The following is a 22,772-nucleotide window of genomic DNA, read 5'->3' on the forward strand; positions in this document are numbered from 1 at the left end:
TCGGGGCAACGAGAACGGTGGGTCCGCTCATGGGCACAAACGGCACCTGAACGAGCTATATCAGGCCATCAACTTTGTGCCCAAAAAGCGATCCCCCTTCCAACATCCCCGATATGACTATTGGGAAGAAGGACTACGAGGGAGTCATCGCACCGCACGGCGACCCACTTGTAGTCCACTTGGACATAGCCAACCACCTGGTCAAGAGGTGCCACGATTGACACGGGCGCCTACACGAACATCATGTTCGTGGAGTGCTTTCTCAATCTCGGTCTCAAGATTGAGGACTTGAGCCCCCGCCAATCCGTTTGTCTGATTTTCCGGTACTGGTACCCCCAGGGTCAATCGATCACGGTGATGTTCGGCGAGGGGAGTGCGGCTAAGAATGTCCTATCCGAGTTCGTGGTCATTGACGGCTCGTCCGCCTACAACGTTCTCATAGGCCGAGTCACTCTGAGCGAGGCCGATGCGGTAATGTCCATCGGGCCCCGACACGATGTATGTCTCGGACCGGGGGAAGCGCATAAGCTCGTCTCAAAGGACGAAAAAGATGAAGTAGTCAACGTCCGGATATCCGCCGAGAGGGTGCAACATGCAATCCCTCAAAGTGGCGAAGAAGTCGAAGAAGGGGAAAAGCCCATCCTTACAACAGGAGGGCGACCTCATGGATGCCACTTTCGGCATGGTCGAAGGAGCCGAGACCGAAGAAGTGGAAATTGACCCGGGCGCACCGTAATCGTCGATGTCAACCTAGAGCCAAAATTCGGGCCGCTCTCCTAGACCTGCCGAGGAAGAACAAAGACGTCTTCGCTTACTCAAGCGAGATGGGCGTGAGCGGGAGGTAATTGTTCACAAGTGAACGTACTCTCCACCGCCGCCTGTCAAGCGGAAGATGAGGAACTCCTCGGAGAAGGATGAGGCCATCAAAGCCGAGGTAGATAAATTACTAGCGGCGGGCTTTATCATGCCTTGTACTTATCCCGAGTGGTTAGCTAATGTTGTAATGGTAAAGAAATCATCGGGGGCGTGGAGGATGTGTGTAGATTTTACCAATCTTAATAAAGCGTGCCCCAAAGATTGCTATCCCTTGCCTCGAATAGATAGTTTAATCGACGCCACGACAGGCTACACTATCCGAGCCTGCCGGACGCCTTCTCGAGGGTATCATCGGTATTCATGGTCGAAGAAGACATGCCTAAATGCGCATTCATCACTTTGTAACGGTACATACATGTATAAAATGATGTCGTTCGGTTTGAAGAACGCCGGCGCAACTTACACAAGACTGGTGGACAAAGTGTTCCAAAATCAAAAAGGGCGAAACATTGAGGCTTACGTCGACGATGCTATTGTAAAAAGCAAGTCCGACAAATGAGCACTTAGCCGATTTACACGAGACATTTTGTTCGCTAAGGAAATACAAGATGAAACTTAACCCAATGAAATGCAACTTCGGTGTCCGGGCAGGTAAGTTCCTCGGCGTACTTGTCAGCGCCAGGGGAATCACTACTACAACTCCCTTACTTTCCCGACGCTTTATGATCGACGCTTTTATAAGTGTCGACCCATTTTTTCACTTAATATCCATTTTAGTATTATAATAATCATTTTCAATGAAAAAACCGCTACTATTCTCTAATCCCTAGTTCTAAAAATTTCATCTCGCGCTCCTCAGTCTTCCCAAAAAATCAAACCCGCTGTGTTCTCCTCCATCCTAATTCCTAATCTTAATCAAAACCTAATTCATTTACTATTCAATTGCCGTAATGATCTCTGGCAATTGTTCAACACACTGAATCGCGCATCTCTTAATCGTCACAGTGGATTGATACTTCTATTCTTCTTCGTCTTTTTGAACCCTAATTTTGTCTGCATTTTCCCTTCTTCCAGATGCATCTGCTACTCCTTATTCCACTCCGAACAACCCGTATTTTTTTACTCATTCCTTTGTTTTTTGTTGTTTAAATTGCTTTGATTATTGGTTTTATTCCTACATTTTCCCTCAAGCTCTACTGGAAACAGGAAAAGATGTCAAACGACTGCATCTTCTTCTGATGGCAAAGGTATTGCTCCATTCACTTTAATGCAATTATTGTAATTTCTCGTTTAATTATTAGCTTATGGTGAACTAATAAAAATTATGACTTGTTTCGTAGTGAAGGAACCTCATCGTTATAAGCCGGGAACTGTGGCTTTGACAAAATTCGAAAACTTCAAAAACCCGTCAAACTTGTTATCCCCTTGCGCCGTTTGTCCGAGTTGTAAGCCTTTTTTTTCTCAAGAATTCTGGCAGTCAACAATAGTTGCATTCCTTGTGAAGGCTATTTTAGTGAAATGAAACAAATGATTGGAACAAAGGGAGTAGTTTCTATTTCTTGTTTGTGTTATGCTTATGTATATTTCTGTCAATGCATATTCATCTTGTAGGAAATAATACCGTGCTTTCAGTGTTAAAGGAATATGTGTCTAGCTGTCGTTGAGACGGGTATGGTTGATGTCGTTCCGCGTTAGTTATACTACCCGAGCTGTTCTCAAACGAGTTGTGTTAGGTTTGAATGAATGTGGAAAAATATTTGTCTGTATTCAGCTTAGTTTCCTTGGCTTTATGAAGCTTTTTTGCCAACAATTTAAAAGTCAATTGGATTGTTTTACTTTTATCTTAACAATATTGGTCACGTTTGTACCACTTACTCTATCATATAGACTACTCATAGAAACATGACTTTCTTCTATTGCTGATATGCCTCTGATACAAGTACTACTATCGCTATCTCTGCATCTCTTGGAAACTTGGGGGGATATGTAAGAGGTTATATACGATCGATGACAAAGATGATGTCGAACTGAAAATGGGAAGTAATTTGGTCTTGTAATATTATCTGCCTGGCTTATTTTAATTTAATTCTGTTGTTTAAAATGTTGTTAGGTGGGTCGTTTATATATCCGCCTTCTCAGCTCGGGTAACTTACAACAATTCCTAACTCAGATTTGTCAAAGTTCCTGTGTTACTTTTTTTCTCTCTAATACTTTGTTCACTTAATTTAATGTAAAGGTTGGGTGTTCAACTACTAGAATTGGAACTAAAATGATTTGGTTGCTTTGGTTGTTATACTCTATGAAGAATGTGGAACTAAAATGATTTGATTTATTTTGTTGTTACTCTTTTTGTTGTTATGCTCACATGGGAGAGTTGATGCATTCCTTCCTATATATTTCTGAAGCTTAGTTCTGATGGCCATGTCCACTTCATCATATTCTATTACATAACTATAACCATAGGGTCAGATGTTGCTATTTTGCAAAAATTGGAGGCTGTGTGGAAGGACAAGAATCCTCTTCTAAACACAGAAGTATAGCAGATTTTATTTAGCATTACAAGAATCCCCTTCTAAACACACAAGTATAGCAGACTAGAGGCTGTCAATCTTTCTCAAAGCTCTCATTCCGTTCACACTTTTTGATATGTTTTATGACTGGATTTTATTTGTTTTATAAACAATTTTTTGCCATTTTAGTTCCCTTTACATCATATCTGGGATATGTTCACTAATTTGTAAACCAGGATCTACTATCTGGGTAAGTTCAAATTCACACACTTATCTTGCTTAGATAGAATCCTTATTCTAATCTTGTTTGTTAATTTAATGTTGTTTTTGAAATTTTTATGTGTTGTTCAATTTTGGTGGAATTTTTTGAAACTGGGTCTGAGTTAAGTCGCGCCTTTATTGCTTTGTTTTTGTATCTTCTAATTTTGTGATTATGATTTCATCTCTATGAATCTTAGTAAATCTAGAAGTTGTCTAGTTACAGCTTAGGTATAGGCGTGACCGTGTGAGTGTCAAAGCTTGTTATTTAATACAATTAATTTGGAAACATTCTCCTCGATTTTTAATGAAAATGCAAACTTCAATCATTATAATTTGCCAGCTCTAGTTGTGGACATAACAGTTGCCAGATGTAGTTGATTTGAATAGACCATATGGATGAGAAATGCAGATATTATGCAGATTTATGACACAAAGCAGAGCTAATTCTTTGACTAAATTGTCTAGTTGATTGGCTTGATAATGTAGAATTGTATTTTAATTTTTAAGTGGGTCGAGTAATTTGTTTTACTGGATTGTTTTTTTATTATTCACTTAACTATGTAAACTTATATGTGTCTTGGCAGATGTAGAAGGGAATATCAAAAAGGCTATTGTAAGTTTGACTAAGGACAACAAAGAGCTACAAACCAAGTTGAATGAGACCAATTTCATTTTGTCTAAAATCTTGGAAGGTACGAGTTCTAGAATACCGTCGCCCGAGTTAGCTCACCTTGCAAAATTGACCTTGAATTCACAGGTATTTTTATGTACTCTTTAATTTTAATACGTGTACTAGGCATGAGATGAACTTTACCCATGTGTTTAGCATCAGTTTTCCGCTTTGGGGTATGTTCTGGCACTAATGGGTTCCAAACTTCTGCATTTGGATATCAGAAAGCTCTTCACTGATAAGCTATACTCCAGAGTCATTGTTCAACTTATACGACAAATCATTTTATTTGTTTTCTTTCCCATTTAATCCTTCATTGTATTGTACACTATGCATTATTTACACCGCCATTGCTGCCTACATCTTGATGCATTTATGGGCGCTCCTTTAACCTGCTTTAGCCCCAGTTTCTGAGTCTGGATAAGTCGAATTTAGGTTGGAGACCAAGAATGAGATTTGCATTGGGTGACCTGGCAGTATGGTTCCATCTAAGGCCATTGTAGAAATTAATGTGCACACGGAATTTTCTTAACCAATTTTGGTAATATTTTGGATTGTAACTTCCTTCTACCTGTCGTTTCGAGACCTTGACAGTTTGTTGCATTCAAGATATATTGTCTACTTTTTGGATTTATTGATCGTGTTTTATACTATTATGAAATGATTATCTGTGATTTTTGGAGTATGTCTTGCTTTGGATTTATTGGACATTATTGTCATTATTATTATTTGGCTTTGAGTGGTATCCGGCTTTGAGTGGTATCACGTCAGCATCCTCCTGTGCAGCAGCAGCAGCAACAACTTTGAGGATTAAAATTTCTTCTCTCAGGTTGAACCAACATGCCCACCATACGCCAAATGAAAGCTAATTGAGTTATATTTCATTTCCAATTTGAATCACATTCAAAGAACTTGTGGATTTTGAAATATGATCGTTTCTTTGATGACAGGTCAAAACTGAACTACATAGCATTTCTGTGTGCAGTCTGCATGTAATGGCTATTTTCTGGAGTTATACAGAAGCTATGAGTATGATTCCAACTTCTAAATTTAGGTAACACTTTAAGCTTTCTAATGAGATAAGAATCATGTGACTTGATCAAGTATATAGGCAGATATGAAACATTGAGTACGCCCCTTATATATGCAAGTTAACTGTCAGAATGTTATTAAGCTTGCGTTTTCGCTCCTAAATGCATCCAAACGTTAATTAAGGCTCTCCTGGACTGTCATTGGGACCATTCTTCTAGCATGATAAATGAATGGCCTTACCCTTAGCTACTGCTGCATTCTGACTGTGTTCAACTGACTTGGTAGCTTGATGGACGGAGAATGTCATGATGCTTGTGTTGATCAGTTTTCGACTTTTTTCCCTTGTTTGTCTGTTCGTTACATTCCCCAATCCCTTAATATATAGGAGAGAGCATGATCTAGCTAAGTAAGCTAAAATAATGTAGTTCTTTCTTTTGTACTTCTAGCAAAAGAAATAAGATATTGCTACTGTCGTAATCAATTGAACATCACCGATAGCATACCTAGTTCTAGTAGTTGCGAATCATTCATTCATGCATACATTTAGTATAAGTGACTATAGAGATGGTCATAGTCGCATGACTTGGCACCTAATAGAGATAGTCTCAAAGTTCTATTGTATTTCCCGAATGTAACTGATGTTTGTTGCAGGGGTCTTGTTTGGATATATTGTTGTCTTCAGGGTAGGGATTATAAATCATAGCTCTACTTTTATGGTTTTTCTTAAGCAATGTCGTGATTTAATCTTTTACTTATTATTAGTAGCACAAATTTTTACTTGATTTATTGATAATATTAATTTTTCTTGCATGTAGATATCAGACTCAACAAATGGTGGCGGTGCAACTAGATGAAAGGAGCAAACCTCGAATTCACTTTTGCGAGTAGATTAGTCGCACCCTTTGGCTTGGATTTAATCTTTTGGGAACATTTTATTATTTTTGCATGAAAACATTAATAGCGATATTTTTTCTGATTTCTATCGTTCGGATGAGATAGTTACAATACTTTTGAATTTTGAAAGCATTTAATGTGATAATTCAATTTTATGATATAAAATTTTGTTTTTCTTATATTCTAGTCCAATTAATGTTGTTTATACACTCTTTATGATGTCATCTAGTAATCTATATGATTTAATTCATTCGTAGTAACGAAAATAGTAGTCGTAGTCAATTTGTTTAGTGACGGAAAAAAGCGTCGAGAAATTTCTAACTGTTGACGCAGATAAGTGTAGAGAAACTTTGACGCTGAAAAGCGTCGTTGCTTGTGACACAAAAAAGTGTCGACAAGGTTGACGCTATAAAGCGTAAGAAAATCCTGACGCCCCAAAAAACCACGTTTTTAAAAGCGTCGGGAAATAAAATAGCGACGCTTTTAAGCGTTGAGAATAGCCTTAAAAAGCGTCGAGAAAGCAAGGTATTTGTTGTAGTGAATTGATGCCAATCCAGAGAAAGTCCAAGCAATATTGGACCCGCCGGAGCCGAGGAATCGAAAAGAGGTTATGATGTTGACCGGGAGGATGGCGGCTCTCGCCCGTTTCATCTCTCGGCCAGCCGACAAAAGCACCCCATTCTTCAAAGTGTTAAAGGGGAATCAAGACTTGGTGGGGAGGAACGAGCACGGCTTTCGGCAGCGAAAGCTCATCTTCAAACTCTCCCAACCCCGTCCGGGCCGATCTTTGGGGAGACGCTATATCTATACATAGCGATTACCTCGGCCACGGCCGCCGTGATCATCGAGAAGAAGACAAACAAGAACACCGATCTACTTTGTCACCATACATTGTTGCCCGCCAAAGAAATTACCCACCGATTGAAAAAGCGCCTTTCTTTGTCGTCGTTGCCGCAAGGAAACCGAAACCTTACTTCGACGCACATCCCGTGACGGTCTTAACCGACCAACCATTGGAGAAGGCATTGGAAAAATTTGAGCAATCCGCAGCTCATCAAATGGGCAAGAGAGCTATCCGCCGGCATTCAATACAAGCCGAGGCCCTCGATAAAGGGACAGGCACTTGCAGACTTCCTGGCCGAGTGCACATATCAAGAAGAGCCAAACCCCGGAGTATGGGAAGTATACACCGACGGGTCGTCCACGTCAAATAGCTCAGGAGCCGGCATACTTATCATCAGCCCAAACGGGGACGAGTTTGAGTACGCCTTGAAATTTACCTTCTCGGCCTCAAACAACGAATCCGAATACGAGGCGGTGATAACTGGAGTCGAGCTAGCTAGAGCTGCCGGGGCGGAACACATCATTTTGAAAACAGATTCACTTTTAGTGGCTAATCAAATCAGAGGAGAGTACGAGACTCGAGACGACGGGATGGTAAGATACCTGGAAAGGGTAAAAGCTGACACTTCAAAATTGAAATCTTTTCAGATACAATGCATTCCCAGTGCGAGAACAACCGAGCCGACGCTCTCTCAAAGCTTGCAGTTCAACCATCAAGAATGTCGGTCGAACCGTGTCTTGGTGGACATCGGGAATGCCAAAAGCATTCGAGACCGTCGGCATGGTGGGCGACATAGAGGCCGAGACGACGTGGATGACTCCGATAATGAAGTACAAAGCGATGAACGAGTTCCGGAGGACCGCAGTCTCTCACGAGAAGATAAAAAGGATCGCGCAAGGTACTTGGTGTTTGAAGGAGAATTATACGGGAGGTCCGTGGTAAAGCCACTCTTGAAATGTGTCGGCCCGGCCCGACGCGAGAATATCTTGACAAAGCAATTCACGAAGGCATCTGTGGTCATCACATAGGGGCAAGAACACTAGCCCACAAAGCTCTCCGAGCCGGCTACTTCTGGCCCACCATGCTTGAGGATTCCAGAGCCAAAACCAAAAAGTGCAACAACTGTCAAATGCATGCTCCGGTGATACATGAACCTTCCCGAGACCTGCAGCCGGTACTTAGTCCCCTTCCTTTTGCACAGTGGGGGATGGATCTACTAGGGCCGTTTCCAACGGCATCCGGAGGAAGAAAGTACTTGATTGTCGCCATTGACTACTTCACCAAATGGATTGAAGCTGTAGCGGTACCTGCGAAGACAACGGCGGCCATAAGAAAGGTAATCTGGGAGAATGTCATAACTCGTTTTGGGTTACCCCAAGTCATGGTATTTGACCATGGCCGAGAGTTTTGGAGTGACACAATAATGAACTGGTTGGAAGAACTTGGTATCAAATTTGCATACTCCTCCGTCTGCCACCCACAGAGCAACGGCCAGGCGGAGGCAGCCAATAAAACAATCCTCAACGGTTTGAAGAAGAAAGTTGAAGACCTAAAGGGAAGATGGGCCGATGAACTACCCGGCGTCCTGTGGTCCCTTCGAACCACGGAGAAAGAAGCAACGGGGTACAGTCCATTCCACTTAGTCTACGGGTCCGAAGCAGTCCTTCCAGTTGAAGCAACGGTGTCCACATTCAGAACGGCCACCTTTAACCCGGTTGAAAATAAGGAAGGTATAAGAACCTCCCTAGACCTGGTCGAAGAAAGCCGAGATAAGACACGCCTCAACAGCGGTATACCAAAACCGAATGAGAAGAGCCTACAACCGAAGAGTCCACAAAAGGGACTTAAAAGTAGGGGATCTAGTCCTAAGAAAGTCGGCCGCCACCAACAAAGGAAACATTCATGGTAAATTGACGGCCAACTGGGAGGGTCCTTACAAAGTGGTTGAAGAAATGAGTCCGGTACATACGGTGCCGATGGGACATGGAGGGTGTGCCTTTGATGAGCCATTGGAACACTGACAACCTCAGGAAATACTTTGTATAGCGGCGGAGGTGTCCAAAACTGTTGTTGGCACCCCAACGCATGTTTATATCTATTGAAAAATCATCCAAGTTTTCCATCAAAGTGTTTATCCCCTCCGTAGTCATATCGAGGTAGACGCCACGGCCCAAGCCGGCAAAGTCACCCCAAGAAGTAGACGCCACGGCGATCACTACCAGTAGTTGATTGATACTCACAAAGCGACCAACATGCCTTAGGAACGTATAATACAGTTGAGACGCTTAATTCTAGCCGCCTCGGCCAACCGAAGGCCTGGAGAGGAAGCGATCAATATGTCTCTGATACTGAACGCTGTCGAGTTGTAACCTCTAGCCGCCTCGGCCAACCGAAGGCCTGGAAGGGGACACAACGGTCGATACGCTAACATGTTCACAGCGGCGGTTGGAAAACGCAAATCGGACGCCTCGGCCAGACCGAGAGTGAAAGAGGAAGCGACCAACATGCCAACATGTTTAAAAAAACGTTAAACACAGTTGAGATACGCATTCTAACTGCCTCGGCCAGGCCGAAGGTAAAAACGAAAAAGCGCTCAATTAATAACGTAAGAAGACAAGTGAAGGATTGTGATCAAAGCCCCGACCAAGCCGGGGACCAATAAACAAGCTTTATTAAAAATGATTACAAGTAAGGAGAATACAGACGACGGCCGTCCCCATAGGGATAAGCCAAAACACAACCTACCAAAGTTTTACAAAAAACAAGGAAAAGAAGAACAAAAGGTTACAGACATATCATTTGAAGCGCCAAAAGATGGCAGGGAGGAAAGGCTTAATATTTGGCCCCGAGCAGTGGCTATCCGAGATGCGGGTGAACCTGGTGACGACCGCCCGTCTCCCTATGCTGTTCTTTGCTTGCCATCGGCGACGTTAGCAGCATCATCTTTGGTAGGCGACCCAGGAACTGTCTTGGCAGCTTCAGCCTCAGCAGCCTCAGCTGCCCTCATCCTCTCAGCTTCCTCCTTGGCCGCCTTAGCCTTCTCAGCAAGGGCCGCCTTCTCCGCGGCCTCCTCTTCCTCCTTCTTCACCCTTGCCTCCTCAGCGGCCTTCGCCTCCGCGGCCTTCTCCTTAGCTTCAAGCTTGTCATCAAGCAGCTCGTCAAATTTTTGCCACGGAAAGGAGCCATCAAGAAAGAGCTCCCCTATCACTTCCCTGACGGCTTCTTCGGCCGGGTCCGTGTATTGGGCGCACATGTTAGGAAGAATCTCGCTTTGGAGCGTCTCAATGTCCAACTCCCTCTGGGCGATGATAGCTATCTTATTTTGAAGCGCCTTCCCCCGAGCCTAAACATGTTCCTCCATTCCTCCCTCTTCTTAGCATTGAAGTCGGCGACGGCCTGAAGCTTGTTACGCTCCTCCGACTTAGCTTAGCGGCTTGCCCTGCGGCTTCGGCCTTGGCTCTCAAAGAAGGATCGCCTTTTCGGCGTCCTCCCTAAGTTTTCTCTCAAGCACGGACCGCCTCTTGACCTCGGCCTTGGCCCTCTCGGCTTCCTTCTCCGCGCTAGCGAGTTCAAGCTCGAGCCGCTCGAGGCGTGGGGCGGCTTCGACCATGGCCTTTTCTTGCTCCACAATAAGAGCACCGGCCACCTCAGCCCACTTCGACAACATCCTGGACAAACTCAGGCCCTCCGACCTAATGCAGGCGGGGTAGGCTTCGGGAAGGAGGAGACGACGGTGGCATCAGTACCACCTGCTGTGCGGTTCGCTTCAAAGCACGCCGTTCAACAGCGTGTCCGGTGGCGCGGCGGTTGATCTACAAAAATTCGGTCAAAGCATCCATGTCAACATTCATGGACATACCGAGAGCTTTGTCATCGGGAACGCCTAATGAACAGAAGCTAAGTCGAGCCACAGGATAAATCTGTGTACCCAGGCTTGGCCTTCTTGGTCGGAGGACCCATTTCTTTCGGCCTCGGTAGCGAGTAGTAGCGAGCAGCAGTAGCTGCAACGATAGTCTCTTTTCTCTTGCGGAAGAGAGGAGTTTCAACTGCCAAGGTGACCTCCTCCTCGGTAATATCAACGACCTCCACCGTCTCCTTTTGGGTGAAGGGAGTGGAGGTGGAGGCGATGTCGAGGCCGTCGCCGCCGAAGACTTTGTTTTTCGCGTTCGGCGCGGGATGTTACCAAAGCAACCTTCGCACTGGGCGCCGTCGTATCTAAGCCCTTGGCCGCCGATCCATGAGATCATTTGGCGCCGGTCTGCGATCACAGTGCAGGCCTTAGGATGCAAATCAACAACTTGCTTGTCCTTACCAAGTCCCATTCTCCTAAGGATATCTTCGACGGATCCGGGCCAAAACGGTCTGCAAAGGAAACGAAGCAAGGGTTAAGTAGAAGAAATAAATCAAAGTTCAAAAACGAAACATTAAAAGCAGAGATGGGCCTCACACCGACCCCACTCACCCCATTCGAGGGCCGGTATGAGGCCGACGTGGCTGAGCGGCTCATCGAAGAATGATCTGCGTCGGGGGCATCCATCCCTTCGGCACCCCATTCTTCTCCGCCTCAAACAGCCTCATCGCCCGCTTCTCATCCGCATTAAGAGGGACCTGTGGCGTCCACCTTAAGCTTACTCAGGGAGACCCATTTGTCATGCTCCCCCTTACTCTCGCACCGCAAATTGACGCGGTCTTTGGAAGGACCGGGCGATGGATAATCCTTCGGAACCTCAACGTACACCCATTGCGCCTTCCGGTCCTTGCGGGAAGAAAGCTTATCAACGGAGACATAACCCGGCTCCGCTCGCACACTGTACCACCCAACGCGACCGGGCGACGGTAAGGTGATGAAGCGGCGGAATAAGTTAACCGTTGGGACCTCTCCCTTGAAAAGGCAGAGCCACACAAAGACGACTATAGTCCTAATGGCCAACGGGTGCAGTTGGGCCACGGCGACGTTCATGGCTTTAATTATGGCCATAACGTATTCATTCAGAGGAAATCGGAGCCCATACTCCGGTGTCCGATGTATACGCCGATACGTCTGACCGGGAGGAGGAGGGCAACGACGGCCCGACCGTCTCTAGGAATAACAATCTTATACTCCCCGCCGAAGGAGAAATGATGTTCAAAGAAGTCGGGACCAGAACAAGCGGCAAATTTGTGGGTCCAAGCACGGTCAGGGCGACCTTACAAGGCGTCGCCGTGATCCAGGACGTACGGCCTCTCGTCATCAGGATGAGCCCTTTCCTCATCATCACCGTCATCATCAACATCATCATCATCCTCCCAATCCTCCAGAACTTTTGGATCAACTTCAGGAGAAGGAGACCTAGGGCCCCCAGACCTTATCGGAACGGCGGCTAGTGCCTCCTCTTCATCAAGACGCGACGGGGAACCCCCCGGCGCAGGACTACTAGGTCCGGCATCAGCAGAAGACATGTTCACAACAAAGAAACTTAAACAATTAAAAGTTGGTAAATTTGTTTGTTTACCTTGAAGAAAAAGTGCTACGCCGAAGTAACGATTTTGAAGATTAGAAGAGAAAGAAACCCTTGAAAATCTAAGAAAGAAAAATTTTTGAGAAGATGAACTTTGTGCGGAAAATTAAGGGGCATACTGCTCTATTTATAGAGCAAAGCCCACGAAGACAGACCAATCAGGGCAAAGCCCATGAAGCGTCAACCAATCAACGCCGAGCCACGTGTCAAGCATGCAGCCATGGAATGTCAATCGACAAACAGTTACAAAACTTCTTCAACACGCTCCTTGACAGAATGCCAATCGACGTATCTTCTTCAACACGCCCCTTGGTATCTACTTGACAAACGACCCGCTGATTCAACCAAGCTTGGCAGCACCGGCTGGGAGCAATCAAAAGCACACGGCACTCACAACCACGGTCTCGGCCAGCGCCACTTTCTTTTCCACATCTGATGTCCATTACACATCCATGTGGAGGGGGGATATGATACGGTACGGCCTAAGCAGAACCAAGCCGAGGTAGAAGAAGCCGGGGCAGAAATTTGAAACTTGCGCAGAATACGCTCAACACTCATCGAAGGTCCATACCACGGCATAGACTACGCTGGGGGCAAATTGATGGGGCATATTCTGCACCCGGTGACCGAGTCAACATATTGAGCAAGGTCAAAGATATCCACAGCAAGTCAACGACTTAGACAGCCTAACCGACGCAGCCTGTTGGCCTGTCTCTTGGGTCCCGGCTGGGACAACTAGCCAGCCGGGGCACATATCCGCGTACTCATATCCAAGACTCATCGGCATGGAGTCAACAGGGCCCGCCGGCCTGCCATAGGTACCTCGGCCGAGGGTAGATCAGTCTTTCCACCTGCTAGCCACTTGGCCACTTGGCCACTACGTGACAAAAGGTGAAAGTCTATAAATACTCCTCAACCCTCATTGAGGAAAGGATCCACAATCTAACCTAAAACTCACTATTCATCTGGTATAATCTCCCTTATCTCTCTACAATATACTTTGTCAAGTAACATACAACTTAATCCCTTTAAGTTCACTGACTTGAGCGTCGGAGTGAGTATGCTCGGTGCAAAGCCGAGCCCTCAGTTTGTTCATCGTTTCAGGAGAGGCCGAGAGGAAGAGTCAAGGCAAGGAAAGACATCCATTCACCAAGCTTGCGTGGTAAACAACACTGCTCTGGAATTACACCCCGAACATATATATACCCCTCATAATGGAATAAGAATACAATTTTATCTCTCTCATATTCTCTCTAACTTCTCTCTACAATCCTCTCATCTCTTTATTTCACAACACGTTATCAACACGACTCCTAGCGACTGAGACGATATCCTATAGCCAATTGGGTAAGACAAATTAAGAAGATGCAGATCCAAATACCAATGTTTACGTGGTTAAGGTACGTTTGTATATTCAATTTATTATGACAAATTGCAACGACGATAATTATACAAAACATTAAACATTATTATACGGTTGAAACATATAAATATGTGAAAGTAATTCTTATAGTATTGATTTTGCACCCCTGAACTCCACTTAAAACATGTGTAGAGATTTGTTTTTATCATGAATATAAAATATACAATGGTAGTAGCTTTTAGCAAACACAAGTTATAATCATGATCTTATTTTGCATAAAGACTATCTTTTGGTAATTTGATGGTAATTGGGTTTTTACTTTCAACCACGTGGCCTAAGCTTTGTATATGCGGTGAACAAATTGTAGAGATATATAATACAATTTTTGGACCAGAAGTTCCAAATGATTTATCTTATAAAGATGAGTGGAGATATGTCCATATTATAACTTTGACCTGAAGTTCAAAGTTTTTAAGGTGTGTAATAATTTAACACCGTCTCATCAATACAATATTATATTGTATAAGTGAAAGTGGCTAGAAGTTCACAGCTGCGATTTTATAAACCGCAATATGAGTTTAAAGCGGTTTTTAATAAAGGGAAATTGTTTCTGAATTGATTATTGTTCACCTGAACAGTATAATGAGATTTGAAATTTGGTCAATTCTTTGAAGTGAATGTGACATCTCATAAAAGGCTCTGCCTGTAGTAAAAATCGAGAACATGGCATTTTGATAAGCCTAATATTGCGGCCTAAATTGAGCCTAATTATGTGGCATTTGGCAAGCCAAGAAAAGAGGTCTTAATTAAGCCTAATGTACGATATGAGCCTTAATTGAGCCAAATTTTCCCATTAAAAGAAAGTATCTCATAAACAGTATTGTGCAAAAAGACTACTCATACACGAGGTGTATGAAAATCTCATACACGACGAATAAAATTGCGCCATGTGGCAAACTAGAGTGAATCATATGTAATTAATTAAGGGTTATATTAGTAATTACACCTATCTAGTTAACTTGCTAACCACATGTAGTTAGCTATATTTTGGGTAATTTTTAATTTCCTTTGTTTTACAATTGTGATCTCTTATTATTATTATTATTATTGTTTTTATTTTATTTTGAATTATTAATATTAACAAGTATTATTGTTAATTATTTTTGACGTCTTCAATTGTATTCTTTATCAATCAAAATCGTATGAACCCTAATTTCATTGGATTGATGAACCCTAACTCATTTGATCATATCAATTTTTATTGATTAAGATGTAATCCTAATCAATGTAAATCAAATTACCCTAGCATTATTAATCAAATTGTAATTCTATTAATCGAATTAGCCTTATTCTTAATCATTTAAAATCGAATTAGAGGAAAATGGGGAAACAAAATTATGAACCCTAATCAAATTGAAGAACCGTAATTCAGTTTATCAAAATCAGTTTTTATCAATCAAATTGTAATCCTAATCATTAAAAATTGTGTTAACCCTAGCATTGGAGTAATTAAAATCTAATTCAATACTATTAATCGAATTAGCCTTATTCTAAATCATTTAAAATCGAATTAGGGGGAAAGGGGACAAATTTTGACGAACCCTAATTTAATTAATGAAAATCGATCAATTATTTGATCAACCCTAATTCAATTTGTCAAAATCAAATAACCTTAATTTTGTTCGTTTAATTAGAACATAATTAAGTTATGTTAATCAAATGTATGAACCCTAATTGAGGTGGTATTAAATTAAAGGTAAAGTTAAGCGAAATAATTAGGGCATAAAGGGGGAAAAAGGGGGGAAAAAGTTGTTGTTGTAAAGGTTTGAACACGGGTTGACATTAGAAGCAAGTAAATGTTTGCAAAGAAACTAGTAACCAACTAAGCTAGGGGTATCAGCACATACATTTACTAATTATAATTCATTATATTATTAATCTATTCCTTTAATTGATTTCGAAATGTAAACGTTATTGAACTCTAATTCCAATAATTTCCTTATTTACAAATTCCTTTTTTAAATTCGTAAAACTTTTCTTTTTCTAAAAAATATTATTAGCTTGATTTTAGGCAAAAACTTTCTTAAGTTTAATAATTGCCTTATTTAAAAAAAATCGGTTTTATTTGACAAAATATCATTTTTTTTAAAAAAAGTGCTTGATTTTAGGAATATTATCTTTTTGTTGAGAGATTTTGGGTGGAAGATCTCCCTTATTTGATTTTTAGGTGTAGATTTAGGCCAAGATTTTTTTTTTAATCTTCTACTGTTATTGCTACCACAAAAAAATATTGAAGATCTTTTCTAAATTTTCTCAACAATAAGATAAAATATTGAAGATCTTCTCTAAAATCTCTCAACAATAAGATAAAATATTTCAAATAATATTCCACAAATCAAGTAAAAATCTTTTCTAATAAGGAAATGTTAAAAATAAAATTCAAAATTTTAAATAAGGCAAGTTATAAATGGGGTAGTTTTTAAATAAGGAAGTTTTAAAAATCATGGAAACGAATTTTTTGATTAGGCGGTTAAAAATCGATTTAGGGTTTATTTTTAACAATATAATAAATTGTAATAGGTACTTTGATGTGCTGATACCCCTAGCTTAGATGGTTACCAGACTCTTTGCAAACAATAGCCCTCTACTAACAACAACCCGTGCTCGAATCTCCTTACCAGCAAATTTTTTTCCTTTTTTTTCGATTAATCAAGTTAGGGTTAGTTAATTTCGATTTTGATTTTTTTTTTCATTTTTTCGATTAATCATTACCTAAACATTTACATTTAGATTTTGATTAAGGCAAACATTTATCTACAAATTGAATTAGAGATTCGATTAATCAATTTGGGTTAATTGAATTAGGGATTCGATTAATAAAATGAAATTAGGGTTAATTGATTTTGGAAAATTTAATGAAATCAAAATTTTGAATTAGGTTTTCATCAATTTGATAAATGAATTCGAAATTTTGAGTTTGCTTTGATTAATGAAATCGAAATTTGGAATTAAGGTTTTCATCAATTTGATCAATAAATTAAATTAGGGTTTGATTAATTGAATTCGATTTTTATCTATTTTATTTTATTGTTTTTAAAAAAACGATTTTCCTTAATATAAAAGCTAAATAACAAAAAAAAAATATAAATAATAACATAAGTTTAGGTAATTAAATGAAATTGACGAAAGTCAAAACAAATAAAAAAACTTCCATAAAAATTGTTAACTACTATAGTTAAGTTGCTAACCCAATATGTTAAATTACTAATCTAACCTTACTCTAACCTATACAAGTTAACTCTAGTTTGCCATGTGGCGCATTATGATTGGCCGTGTATGAAAAAACTCATACATCTCATGTATGAGTATCATCTTTCAGTATTGTGAGACTCATATAGACTAAAAATTCGATATGAGAAAGGAAAGAAAAATATATACAAATGGAAATCATGTGATTTGTATTAGATCTTATATTCTTATTCTATTGCTTCTAGCCCATTCAAGTACACATTCACCACTTGTAAAGACGCAAGTGTTTAAGTATTTTACATGTTTGAAAGTTTAAATCCTTTATCGATTTGTTTCTCTCTTAACAAATACACAATTACTTTGCCCAGTTGAACTTATAAATTATGTACGATTGCTGGATTCTATTAACCCACGTAGATTTGGAATTATAATTTATTTATTTATTCTGCTCATTCTAAGAAGTTAAGGTGTGGTCTAATATATGTTTAATTGTTTTATATATGATGATAGAATTATACGATTATAATATTTGATTTCAACAAATGATATAATAGTTTGATTGATTATTTGATTAAATAACCTGCATATAGTATAACGAGTCTTCAAATACGGTGTTAGATGGCTTTAATTGAACTAGTGTATGCTACATATAGATAACCACCGAAAATCACCAAGTCACCGACTATAAAATTGACATCTCACATTATGTAAACATTGGTACTTGCCATTTTTAACAAATTGCAAAATAGTATCTTTAGAATAGCACGTGAACTTGTGATGATTGATATGTAAACTATGTGAAAGAATTACCACATTAGTCTTATTAGGAACAACAGAGTGGTCATTAATAGCGTTTATATTTGTTAATGTTTTGATGATAGCTTCATTTGTGCGTTAATAGTGTTGATTTTATTCCTCATATGTACACTTGTTAATATTTTGGTAATAGCTTTATTGTATACGTTGACAATTATAATTGTTGGTTATGATAATGTTTAAAGAGTAATATTGTAACACCCGCGAATTTTCCATTTTGACATTCTAAATTTATTAAACTGTTCGATTACTTTATTTCATATTTTTGAATTATTCAATTTAATTAATTTTATGTCAAACACGATTTTTATGAACGTATTATATAAAGGCACATTTTTATAAAAATACGTATTATTATTATTAAATTATATTTTTAAGACATAATTTATATAAGAATAAATGTATACATATTTTTGGTCGGATAATAATAGTGACAGCAATAGTAATAATGTCCGTCTTAATTTCCGTCTAGTTAAAGACCGTCACATTTCACTTCTGAATAAGTTAAACCCGAACCAATCACAAGTCGACAACTCGTATCTACCCTTTTCAACTCATTTATATAATTATTATTATTATTATTATTATTATTAATATTATTATTTTATTCCTTTGACTCCCACCCCACTTGTGTAACCTGCGGACCATTCCAATCACTTTGATCCTCTTCCTTCTTTTGAAAAAAACGGATAAACAGACAGCAACAATCAGAGCAAACAACACCATTTTCGGCCGAGCTTCAAACCGAGATCTCATCGCCATTTCTCAACCATTCTTCTTAATTTTTGTACCATTCTTCTCCTTATTTCCTCCTTCACCTTTCAAGGTAAGAAAGACTCGTTTTTGTGATGGTTTTGTTTTCGCTGTCTTATTAAAGTCTCGGATTTTGCCTCAACCATTTCGTTTTCTGGCTCCTTACTGAAGATTTCGAAGACCCGGTGGGATACTGAAGCTTTGGGGACCGTTTATTCGAAGAATAAGGAGCGTTAAAGGTAACGGTGATAGGTTACTCGACAAAATGTCGATATTTCACCCTTCCCACTCGTTTTTCACCTTTATGTGTCGTAAAGTTTAGTCCTTTTTGTTTTCCTCTTGTCTGTGGTTAAGTTTGTGGTGTTGGTCGTTATTTTCACGCGGCTGTTTGGATGGTTTGGACTCGTTTTAGGCTGGATACGGTTATGGGGGAGAGTTGTCGGGTTCACTGCGTGTCCTAGGTTTATGTGCTACTGTTGTTTCTGTTTTCTTCCCTCCCTGAGCTTCTTGGATGAGTTTTGCGTAGGTTGTTAGTACCCTGAGCTTGTTTATTTCCGTCTCGAAATAAAGATGGAAAGGGAATTTATTCCTCTCTGTTTGGGAACGGTTTAATTGCAGCCTGTGGATTGTTTTGGGACAGTCGAAATGGGGGTCGTTTGGGCTGTTTTTGGGACGGGTATATGGGATGTTTGGAGCCTGTGTTGGTTCGGTTTTTGGAGCTGGTTTGCAGGCAGTGGTCGTAGCTTGGCTGGGCTGGTGTCCGGCCGTGGACTGACGGCGTGGCCACGGCCGGGTTGTTCCGGGTCAGTCGCGGGCATGGAGTATATTCAATACTTAAATCCCTCCGTAACCATTTGTAGTTTTATTATCTATTGCGTCACGTCCTCAAATATCATCCAACATTCAGTATATGCACATAGGCTTCATACATGTGATTGCTTATTATTGACAAGTAACGGCCTGTTAAACTTCTATGTTTTCTTTTACATTTTCGATTTCGCTAAATTACTTGCAAAAACGGTTCTGCATTTCAATCCTATGGTCTATCTCCTCCTTTGTCTAGGATTGTGTAAAGTTTTATAATTGGGCTTAATGTGTTTATTCCATTGGGCTTAATGTGTATTTTGTTGGGCTAAGTTCAATACAAGTATTGGGCTCGTTGTGTGGAATTTGTCGGATTTGATATGAGTAAATAGTTGGACTTCACATGATTAAATATTTGGATTTTACATGAGTAGTATGTGGGGTCTAGCATGCCTTGTTGTTGGGCTTAAAAGTGATTTAATTAATGGGCTCCTTATAATTTGTTTATTGGGCTCATAAATGGGTCACTTGGACTTGGTCACATTTTACCTCGTACATTTCATATAACGTAAATTATTCATTATCACTTATTATATTTTATTTAACCGGCACGTTAATCTATAAAGTGAAATATTTATTAATATAAGCATGAAATATTTATTATAAATAGTCACTCATTAAGGGTCGTATTCTTGATAATGCCTTGTACTGTCTGTTGTGAGAGTCTTGGTCCTATCGGATACTAGGGGTGAGCTATAAGCCCTCTAGTTGCGATATGATTGTCGGGATTGATGTTCCCATCCGTACTCATGGTGAGATGCAAGCCATGAGTATGAATGTGACATTAAAGATCCCGTGTCATATGATGTTTGCATGATCATTCTTACCCTTATTGTGACTCAAGTGTGACGTTTTACATTGTGTGACTACTTGACATTCCTTATTTACCCCTTTCGGACCTTTGGTTACGAGTGTGTGCCATGTTTCCGGATTGGGTTATCTTCCCTCTTTCGGACCTTTGGTTACGAGTGTGTGCCATGTTTCCGGATTGGGTTATCTTTCCTCTTTCGGACCTTTGGTTACGGGTGTGTGCCATGTTTCCGAATTAGGATATCCTTCCGCCTTTCTTCGGACCTTTGGTTACGAGTGTGTGCCATATTTCCGATTAGAGGTTACTCGACCTTTGGTTACGAGTGTGTGCCATGTTTCGAGTCTTGGATACGATTGGTATATCGTTTGTCGAATCGGGTGACGTCCATCCCGAGAGTCTGGATCCAGGTTTAGACTAGGACCGTATTATGATCGTCGTCCTACCAAGAGGTTGGAGTCTAGATGGTTTGTCTTGTGAGTTCATACTAAGTATATGTCTTACACTTGTTGAGTCGTGTCAATATGAGTTGGTTGACTTGATTGTTCTATGCCCTTGATTGCATATTTCATCTAATATCTCATGCCTATTTCATTAAGAAAGTATTATGCCTATCTCATCATGATCATCAATTGTATCCCTTGTTCTTTATTGTTCACATACGTTGCATGATCAATATGTTTAATTAAGTGTTTGTTTACTTGCATTTCGACATATTGTGGCTGGGAGAACCTTGAGTTACTCCCCACTGACTGTGGCGTTCATGTTTACATGAATGACAGGTGGTGAAGATGCTTACGTGGGAAAGACGTGTGGGCTAGCGAGAACTAAACCCTTGGACCTTAGTTTCTAGTTTAGAAACCCCTTATATGTTTATTCGTGGGATATCTTTTCCCCGCTTTCTAGACTTGGGTTGTAATAACCTAAATTTGTCCATTGTAGTATTTGTTTTATTTAGTTTTTGGCACCCGCGTTTTAATCATTAACTTATAACAAAAAGTTTTTAAAATCTCGCAAATTCCGCTTTAATTTATTAGTTATATTTTCCGCTTTATCGGGGTGTCACAAATATAGTCATATTCCCTGAAAGAACATTAATGAGTCTTGCCTACATATAAGAGACATCTATTGTGTCCTATGTCACATCATTTATCTGGCCAGATAGATTATGAAAGAATGCCTTGGATTGTGGGCAACTAAAAAAAGTTGACATGAAATTATCCAGATGTGACAATTAAGGCCATCCGGGTTCCTATTATACCCGTTTTGATAAACTTGGAGTTTATCTTAAAGGAAAATATAAGTCCTGAAACTCTCTCGTGAAATTTATTAAAGGCAAGACATTACACGAAGACTGAGTATATTTATTGGAGATCTAACAACTACTCGGAGTGTATTAAAGAACTTAAATGTTCATGTAATATTAAGGGATTTATAGCCACATTATGATTTTCTGAGTAGTTATTGTGTGGAAATCACAGTTTGATTATAATATGAAATCGTTAGTCTCCGAATTGGGCATTGTGATTCAACACATTTAAAACCAACTGCATTATATGTTACTCCCCCAAAGATTGTTATTGTACAAAAATGCTCATATAAATTCTTATCGGTGATATGAGAAATTAAGGTATAAGGTGGTTATGGTTTTTACCACCTTAGGGGGAGAATGATAAGGAAAAGCTGGTAAAAACAAACATGTTGTCCCTAACTGGACCTGAAGTTCAGCGATTTGTTTTCAAAAGGAAATATATCAAATAGAGGTTCGTGGAATTACAAATGATGGTATTCATTTGGTAATGAAGATGTATTATGATACCGCTTTGATCACCTTATCAAAATGTGATATGTTCATACATTGAAATCTATGATTTAATTATAGACAGATTAATCCTATATGTGGTATAGCGAGCTATACATTAGTCATAGAAAATATATGTAATGAAAATATTAGTTTCTTGCCAAATTGAACAATAACACACGTGAAATGTAGTGTGAGAGTCATATTGGTTCACATATTTCAAATAATAAGAAAATGGCAAGCTTAGGCAGTTGGTACTCTTATGGAGTAAAGAAATTTGGATGTCCTGTAAGTGACATAGATATCTGAATAATAATAGTTGGCCTATGTGGAAAAGGATTGGTACCAAATATATTCAGATATCACTAATTCAGTACTGACAATATCACGAGATGTTGAAATTATATCGATATGGTTAATGAACCGATATGCATTTGCGCGCGCGAAATTTAGTGGACTTGAAAATGGGGATCTTATAAATAAGTCCAATTTTACTGTCGACACATAATCAGTGATTATGAATGAGCTTATGGACCTGAAGTCCATTCATTGACCTGAAGTCAATTTTAGTTATGAATATTGGAAAATAAATC

General features: G+C 40.0%; 1 protein-coding gene across 1 annotated transcript; it reads left to right on the forward strand.

Annotated features, from left to right (window-relative positions):
• Nucleotides 1-1,766: 1,766 nt before the first annotated feature.
• LOC141617197 (uncharacterized) lies at nucleotides 1,767-6,348 on the forward strand. The gene is made up of 6 exons (XM_074434379.1): nucleotides 1,767-1,776; nucleotides 1,891-2,063; nucleotides 2,162-2,261; nucleotides 4,172-4,344; nucleotides 5,208-5,311; nucleotides 6,105-6,348. The coding sequence occupies exons 1-6, from the start codon at nucleotides 1,767-1,769 to the stop codon at nucleotides 6,175-6,177; spliced, it is 633 nt and encodes a 210-aa protein (XP_074290480.1). The 3' UTR covers nucleotides 6,178-6,348.
• Nucleotides 6,349-22,772: the final 16,424 nt, after the last annotated feature.

The sequence above is a fragment of the Silene latifolia genome, chromosome X (genome assembly GCF_048544455.1).
Source record: "Silene latifolia isolate original U9 population chromosome X, ASM4854445v1, whole genome shotgun sequence".
Lineage (NCBI taxonomy): Eukaryota > Viridiplantae > Streptophyta > Magnoliopsida > Caryophyllales > Caryophyllaceae > Silene > Silene latifolia.

Bases quoted from the DNA above. Each gene is read 5' to 3' on its own strand.
- LOC141617197 (XM_074434379.1), top strand. The intron at 2,064-2,161 runs GTATTGCTCCAT...TTCGTAGTGAAG, and splicing joins ATCTTCTTCTGATGGCAAAG to GAACCTCATCGTTATAAGCC. The intron at 5,312-6,104 runs GTAACACTTTAA...TCTTGCATGTAG, and splicing joins ATTCCAACTTCTAAATTTAG to ATATCAGACTCAACAAATGG.